The sequence below is a fragment of the Fukomys damarensis genome, unplaced genomic scaffold (assembly GCF_012274545.1).
Source record: "Fukomys damarensis isolate Sample0158 unplaced genomic scaffold, DMR_v1.0_HiC HiC_scaffold_30, whole genome shotgun sequence".
NCBI classification, from domain to species: domain Eukaryota; kingdom Metazoa; phylum Chordata; class Mammalia; order Rodentia; family Bathyergidae; genus Fukomys; species Fukomys damarensis.
Window position 1 is genome coordinate 46,871,001 of NW_022900942.1, and position 8,828 is coordinate 46,879,828.

Below are 8,828 nucleotides of genomic sequence, written 5' to 3' on the forward strand. Positions count from 1 at the left end.
ACATCTGTATTATAGGTATACTTGCTATGTACCAAGAATGTACAGCAACATTTTTTTTTGATAAACATAACTATCACATTTTCATTTGCTGAATATTTTCAACATGTCATTGTACTGATCTTTCCATAAGTTCCTCAATGTACTTACCTGTTAATTATCCTTCTATGGACAATCTTTAAAATTATAATTCGCTCTGCACAGTCTTTTAGGAACTCTGACATTCGTTGCTTTAAAACTGGTTTCATTTCATGTTTTGCAATTGCCTTGAGGTGATCCCATGAAGCTTTGCATCTTCTCTCCATCTGACATAAATTATCCTGAAGTTGATCAAAGTCAACCTGAAAATCAGAGAGAGAACATTGCAAATGTGCTGAAACAACTGGACATCAACCTGAACTAGGAGACCAAAGCCCCTGCAGGAAGAAGCAAACATCAAAACCAAAGTTACATCTTGAGATGCAAACATATTCATGGCCTAAAAATCATTCACATGTGTATTTGTCATTATCTTGACCTCAAATTATTTAGTGATAAAACTCTTCTCCAAACGAACCCAAAGCACAGTCACCTTTTCTTGCCTCATTTGGAAAGAAATGTTATGAAATTCTTCGGGAACTGTAAATTAAACATGAGCTAAAGAGATCTAGTACAAGACGAAGTGAATAGGTGTCTCATAAAACTTTTTAGAGTACTCTTGTTCTGCAGGGATGATATTTTACTGAAGGGTGAGAAACACATCCTAGTCTTACATGGATGGTTCTGCTGTGCTGGGGCCATGCTATTCATCATGATTTCCTTTATAATTTGTGCAACAAATTATTTTATTCATGCACTATCCATATGTTCAACACTCATGGAGAAACCAGTGTATACCCCTTTCCCACACTAGGCACTAAAAACATAAAGAAAGACATTGAATGAAACTAAATTCATGTTCTCAGGGAGACTTATCATACAGACTGGTGATCACCAGATTCTGAAGGGTGTGGAGTGCAGTACTTTCCCAGCCCCTCCCCCACCATGTGTGTACAAGATCAGGGTAGCAAATTCAAACCACTCATGTATAGAGCAGATGTGACAGAGCACCCGCTATGTATTTAGAGAAGTGCAAGCAGTTTGGATTGAACAAGTGCTTTGAAATGTTACTCTCTAAGGTAATGAATGCTTTTATAGAATTTCTAGATGAAAAATTGCATCAATCAGAGGGTTCGTCATGAAAAATATCCTTGAGGGCCACATGTCATAGCTAGAAATGTGAGACTGGAAAGAAATTGAGAAGAATAAGAGGGGAGAGAGAAATAGATTAACCAATTGGCAAGCTGATGGGAGAGGACTGAGGTGGATGGGGAGAGAGCAAAGGTGGGAAAGGGAGGCAAATAAAAGTCAGATGAAGCAAAAGACACATAGAAGTAAGCCACCAATGCTCAGGTGCCAATAGCTCAGGTGTCAGTGACTATAGCCAGGGGGCCTGGAGAACCCAGAAAAGACTTGCTGGAGTGACCTCAGACTACCAGCTCCACTTCAGAAGGGACAAGGGAGGGATCATGTCAACAGAGGCTGATTCTGTGAGAGGACCTGTGGCCTCAACAGAAGGGAGACACTGAGCACAGTGGATGCCCCAGGCCTGGAGGGACACAGGCTGGATTTCTTGGTGGTATACAGCCAAGAAGGTGGTGGGAGTGAAGTCTGAGAAGAGATGGTAGATGACCCTGTGGCCTCTGGCTGCAAGTCACAAGGATGTGGGCCAACAGTCACCTTCAGTAACTGTCAAAGTCAATAGTCAGAGGCTATCTGCGGTTTTGGCGTGTGCAGCCAATCTTTAGGCCAGGGTAAGTTATGCAGCCTTTAGTTAACTGACAATTAAACATCCAGTGGGATTCTGGGAAAGACTGGTTACCGAGGGAGGCACAGGGCAGTCACTACAGGCTGGTGTCATGTAAGGACTCTTGAGCCAGGGACATTTTGGTTATAAGTGAGCTCCAGCTAGGGCAGCTCTGAGTAAAAACCAAAGGACCACATGTGAAAAGAGAACTGATTGTTCTGGGCAGTTCTGAATGAAGGGGTCAGATGGTCAGGCTGACTTAGTCATGAATTCCTAACAAACTGTCTTCTGAGAAGGTGCAAGTGAGATGTCAGAACAACACTTGCAGAACCTTCTGTTGGGACATTCAAAGAGGCTCTGCCTCGGTTAGGACACTGAAGTGCTACTTATAAAGACTAAAGAATAACTGTATCCCTAAAATGTACCAATAAACTCAAAGCTGAAAAAAAAAAAAGATTAAAGAATAATGCCGGTCACAGAATAACATGCTATGAGTCCATTCAGTAGAGGGCTCTGTGTTCTGAGAAGCTCTCTGCCGGCTACCTGAGCTGGGGGTCTGCTGCCATGCTAGCTAAGAGAACCTTTACGTGGTGTACCTGGTGGCTGCCAGCCTGCAACTCCTGAGGCAGGTAAGATGGCTCCCAGCCACCAGGCCCCAAGTCAGTCCTGTAGGAGAAGGCAGAGAGAAGGAGGGCTCCAGGAAGAAGAGTCTTGGAGCCCCTACCCCATTCCTTCCCACTCTGCCCACTCTGTCTCATCTTCTCTTACTGGACTTCAGTGCACCCCAGTACTCACAGCTCTTCCTCCCCAGCCCTTGTATTCCCAGGAGGTTCTTCCACATGACTTGGTCCTGGGTCCTATTCAAGGATATCCTCCAACCCAGTGAGTTTCTTGTGCTTCAATAGCCTTCATTTCTCTCAGTTCTGGTGTGTTCAGGTTGCCTCTGGGCACTGTATAGCCTCCATGAGCCTGCTGCCTTGGAGGCATTTGGGTGTCCACAGACAACTCATAAAGATATCAACTCTGTGCTTACTTTAAGAGCTTGCAGCTGAAGGCCAGTGCTATATATTGTTTACGGCCCTATAAAAACATTCCTTGTGTGTAAGATCACAGAGATGGCCAATGTGTGGGCGGCAGGGCAAGGTAGGCCTTGTTTTGGGGTGACACACCTCCCTGCAAGGTCCTGTGGGCATCGCAGGAGGAGCCAGATAACATCTTTTTGACACATTAGCCCACCCAGGATGGGCTGTGTAACTGTAACGTCCTGAAGAATCCAGCCTGATGAGCAACACTCTCAAAGGGAACACAGGAGTGAGGGCTACAATGGCAGGCTCGCCTGACATACCTCACTAGGAAAGAATCTCAGTCAGAACCAGAGATAGGAAAAAGATCTTAAAAGTTCATGGCACAAACTGAATTATATCCACAAACTCTAACGTACGGAATGCAGGCAGGGCTGAACATTTTACTTAAAAGAGACCGAGTGCCTTTGAGATGAGAGATAAAGATCCCACAGCAGAGGCTGAGACAGGCCCTCTCCTCTGTGTCCACAGACGTACCTTGGCTGACCTGGTGATGGCCCCAATCTCTGAGTACAGATCAGAGCTGTCTGGGAAGTTTTCTACCACCATGGTGCACACATGGTGGAGAAGTGACTGCTTGTGCACTGTGTCTTTCACTTCTGGAACCTTCTCGAGGTAGCTTAACTCAAACGCTTTGGCCTGTTTGGGGACATTAAATAAATGGTGAGAAAAGCAACTTTCATGCAGGCCTTTAGGACAGAACAGATGGTGAGAATTGAAGCATGGCCGCAGTAGCCAATATTTAGTTTCTTGGGGACTGAAGCATCTCAAGTCACACACTTCACCCTCCTTTGCTGAACACACATGGACTAGCCACAGCGAGAATGAAGTGAGCCTCCAGCGCCTTCCCACACAGCCCTGAGCCCAAATCCCGGGGCTTGGCCATCAGTCAGGTGCTGTGAGACCAATCTCACGTAGCTGTTACCTGCAGCTTCTTTTTCCTTTGTCTAGTGCATTCTGTTTTCTGGCCATAGTCAGGCCAACAACTACACCAACAAAGTCGCTTCTTTAAAAAGTATCAGAATGTATACAAGCACAAGAGTTATAAGCTCAGGAAACAACAACAACAAATAGGGCAGACAAAAATTCCCCCAATGTCAATTTGGGAGTAGCCATACTTTATAAGGAATAGTGTGCTTATTTTTCTAAGCTTTCTCATTCATGGCAAGGTTCAAGTTCAAATAAACGGGCCCCATATCTTAAGGACAAAATTCCCTCCAGATTATCTGCAACAAGATATATAATGTTTTTTCTACTGTGCTTTGGGTAAAATTTCCACTAGTAAATGAGGGGCAGGGATTTTGTCACAAGGAAGAGGCAGGAAAATAAGAGAGGGAAAACTTACATTAGTTCCATTTAGAAAGTTCCCAATGGCTAGGAGAGTAGATAGGATAAAGCCTAAGGTTTTATTGTTCTCCAACTGGTCTATTCCTTCCTTCAGATCCAAAAGTGGTTCTGCTACTTCCTTTCAGTTAAAAAAAAAAAGATGAAAAAGAATGCTTTTATTTTTTGAAAATTTGTACAGCATAAGATAGTAACGAATACAGTCTCCACAGCACAAGGCAATCTCATATGATAGGCATTTGTTTCCAGGTACACAAATACAAAAGGCTAAATGATGGCAGGCAGTCTAATCCCCAAAGACTCCATAATGGAGACCAAACAAAGCTTATACTGGATATTGAATACTGTGTCATCCTTTCTGCTTCCCACCCTGTAAGCCCAAGCAGAACCTTCAGGTCATCCCCTCCGTTGTTCTGCTCCCAAGTGTGGCTGACTACAAATACAATCTTCCTTACTGTGTTCCTTCAGCAGACAGACCACAGTCCTCCCCTTATCTTTTCTCCTTCTAGGCAGATGACTCCAAAAACTGTGGCTTCACTGTCCCTGGAGCACCTTAGTCTCTTCCTTTCCATGTCTAGGTACTCTATGACGGCCACCCCTAAGGCCCACTCCCAGACCCTTCTACCCTGCTCTGTAGATGTTTGACCTCGATCTCTCCTTTCTGCCTACTGTGGTCTCCACTCCACACATCACTCCTGGGCCCTTCCCTCACCTGTATCCCAAGGCCAGGAGGTTCAGTTTAAGCCTTCAGCAACCTTGCAGCTGCCAGGCTGACCCTGCCAGGACCTAACCAAGGCTGGCCCAGTTGTCTGTTTTCTTCATGATCTCATCACACTTAGCTAGAGAGAATCATCTGACTGTCTTGATTGTTTTTGCTACTGAGTTACACTAGTCACTAGTGGTCTTAGTGGTCAGGTATCTTCATCATTGCTTGATTCTCTAGTGAATTTAAATACTATATAAATTGAGTATCCCTATCCGAAATGCTTGGAACCAAATGTGTTTCAGATTTTCACTTTTTGGAATTTTGAAATATTTGCATATACATAATGATGCATCGTGGGGGTACATTTATGTTTCATATACTATGTATCTTTTACACACAGCCTGAAGGTAATTCTATACAGTGCTTTTTAGTGCGTCTGTATTTTAACTGTGATCTGTCACATGCGGTTAGGTGTGGAATTTTCTGCTTATGGCATCACATTGGTCCTCAAAAAGTTTTGGATTCTGGAACATTTAGATTTCAGAGTTTTGGATGAGAGATGCTCAATGTGTAGTTCTCCCCTGAAGTCCCCAAACTTTACTGCCACATACTGAGCCCTTAATTTAGGACCTTGCTACCTCTTTTGCTAGAAGATAGACCCTGAGCCTTTACCTGGGCGTTTGAATCAATCTCCCTATTGTGTTTCCTCTCAACTAAGCCCTCTGAAGTTTACTGTCCACCTCTTCCTTTCTTTCCCTACTGGCTGCCATTCAGCCTACAAGATACTTCCATGCCCCAGACCTCTGTCTTCCATTTTCTACCCAAGCAGAGTCCCTATGCCTTCCTCTTGTGGTCTTTTTCCTTCTAGTCTCCTCTCAGCTGCTTGTGATCTGCTTTATTTTCAATTTTCTAGTGAAGATATTCTCTCAAAGAGTGCCTAAGTACCTGTTGCTATGGTCAATGGCCGCCTAGGTGAATATCCCCAGCTAGAGGGATGACAGGAAATCTTCTATATCATTATTTTATAAATTTTCCAAATTTTCTTCAGTGAAAACAGCCTGAAACAATTTTGAATTTTTTAAAAAGTCATTCACCTGGTGCCCATAATCAAGTACCTGAAGGGGAAGCCAGGCAGACCCTTCAGAATAACCTCTCACTGGCCGGCTGCTGATCACTTAGGACAATGTCTTTATCAACTTCCACTCTACTCCAAACTGTGCCAAGAATGATACTTCACTCCTTTAAAATTTATAATAAAAAAACCTAGCCTTTTCATACCGGAGCCATAGAACAGTCTGCCACTCTTAAAAGTGCTCACCTTTTCTGTGGTGTCATAATCCATTTTGAATGCCCAGAGGTGGAGCCGAGCGGAGAGCTCACTGATGGAGGAGAGTGTGAGGAGGAACTGCTCTGCACTGCCCAAGGGCACTTCTGGGTTGGCCAGCTGGGCTTCCTGGATTTTCTGTTTCTCCTCTTCCGTGGGAATCATGGTTAGAATTTTCTGGAAAGATAGGATATAATATATTCTTTGATATAATATATTCTTTCTTTTTTTGGTACTGGGGACCGAACTCAGGACCTTGCACTTGCGAAGCAGGCGGCAGAACCACTGAACTAAATCCCAGCTGTAATATATTCTTTCTTAATGATGGGCTTTACCTTACTCCTTCAATGTTTTCAAATTCATAATATAATTTTCCAACAAATCAATAGAAAAATTCTGTCATGTTTTTATCTCACAGGTTTACACTATCATAACCAAAAATACTTTAAACAACTTGCTCAAATTGTTCTTGTCTTACACATCAAGGGCTGTCTAGACAAGAAAGGGGGATGGAAAGTGCAGAGAGAGCTGAAAGATTAGAGAACAATTCCCTGTTTCCTAGGAGATATGGTGAAACATGTCAAGAATATACACTTTGTAGCAGTTCTCATAGATGAATTTAAGAGCTTACAAAAATTATTTAAAGAGAAGTCAGATTAACTTTTGTTTCATGTGATATAAATAATTTTAATTGTTTTAACTACTTATAGAAATGATAATACTTAAATAATTCAAACTCAAGTCTGACTGAAGAAAAATTTTGATAGTATTTATAAAGAGTGATACCTACCTACTAATGAAAAAAGTGTATCTTTTTACCTTTATTTGTTGCTGGTAAAAAGTCAGTTGTGGGAAGTGAAGAAGGCAAAAAGACTTCAGAATGCTTATGATTCTTACAAGTTTCAAAGTACATATTATTTTTAAAAAATTAAAATTCCCCTGTCTACTGTTACCTTTCCTATATAACAATATATGGAACTCCTAGCTGAGAATGAAGAAGAAATAAAAATCATACTCACCATAAAAGAAAGACAAAATTGTTCATATTTGCAGATGACATGACTGTTTACACAGAAAATTGAAAAGAATTTACAAAAAAAATTCTAACACAAAAAGTGAATTTAACAATGTTGCATAATATAAAGCTAACATAAAAATATCCATTTTATTTGTAGATATTGATAATTGATAAACATTTTAAAAGTATTATTTATAATGGAAAATATAGGCAATAAATTTAACAATGTGCAGGATCTTTTTGCTGGAAATTAGAAAATACTGATTAAAAGCAATCAAACAGGAGCCACGGATTTCGCTCAGTGGCACCACACCTGCCTTGCAATCACAAGGTCCTGAATTCACTTCCTGGTACCAAAGAAAAAAAGCATTCAAACAAAATCTAAATAAATGAGGAGATTAAAGAGACTATGTTCACAAATTAAAGAGACGGTCAAGATGTTAAATTTTCCCAGATTCATCTATAAATTTAACTCAATTCCAATCAAAATTGTTTTTTGTAGGTATAGACAAACGTATTACAAAAGTTATATCATAAAACACAAGAACTAGAACAACCAGAATGTACTTGAAAGACAATAACTTTGAAGGAATCACAACAGCTGACTTTAAGAATAATGAATATGGCCCACTGATTTTTGACAAACCTATAAAAGCTATTTATTCAATGGAGAAAAAAATAGCATTTTTAACAAATGGTGTCAGTACAACTGGACTCCATATGCAAAAAATCAACCACAACTTAAATGTTCCAAATTCAAAATGGATAATGGATCTAAAAGGAAAATGTAATACTATGAACTTTTAAAAGGAAACACAGGAGAAAATCTTTGTGACTCATTTTAGGTAAGTAACTCTTAAACTTGATACTAGAAAAGAGACAGATGAACTGAACTTTGCTCAAATTAAAAATTTTGCTTTTTGGAAGACACTATTAAGATAATGAAAAGACAAGTTATAGTTCATTGAAAAGTTAAACACAGACTCTACAACTATATTACTAGTATTTATTCTCCAAAAAGAAAAACTTTTGTTCATACAAAAACTTGCATGTGAATACTTGTAATAGCTTTATTCATAGCTGCTCAGAACTGGAGCAAGTAAAATATTCTTCAATGGATGAACAGATTGTGGTACATCCAAACAATGGAATAATATTCAGCAATAAAAAAAACTATAGCTACATAAGATGATTCCACTGAATCTCAAAGGGATTGTTACACACTGTATGATTCCACTTATGTGACATTCTCTAAAAGACAAAGCTGAACTTACAGAAAATGCATCAGTGGTTGCCAAAGTGTAGAGGTAGGGATGGAGGTGCAACTACAAAAGGGCAGCATAACAGCTTCGTGGGTAGATGGGACTATTAAATCCTGATTGAAGTGTTTATTATAAGATTTATATATGTTTTTAAACTCATAGAACTGTATATCAAAAAACCAATTTAAGGGCTGGGCATTTAGTTCAGTGGTTCCAGTGCCTGCCTTGCAAGCACAAGGACCCGAGTTCGATCCCTGTACCAAAAAAAAA

The 8,828-nt window shown here is 40.5% G+C and overlaps 1 protein-coding gene across 1 annotated transcript in view; it reads right to left on the minus strand.

Moving 5' to 3' along the window:
• Fhod3 (formin homology 2 domain containing 3) overlaps positions 1-8,828 on the minus strand; it is a 433,804-nt gene that overhangs the window by 30,380 nt on the left and 394,596 nt on the right. Inside the window, exons 22-25 of the mRNA XM_010638036.2 lie at positions 6,273-6,455; positions 4,250-4,369; positions 3,382-3,543; positions 148-338 (exon numbers count right to left, since the gene is read on the minus strand). Of these exons, the coding sequence (XP_010636338.1) occupies positions 148-338; positions 3,382-3,543; positions 4,250-4,369; positions 6,273-6,455 (656 nt within the window). The remainder of the gene's footprint in view (positions 1-147; positions 339-3,381; positions 3,544-4,249; positions 4,370-6,272; positions 6,456-8,828) is intronic.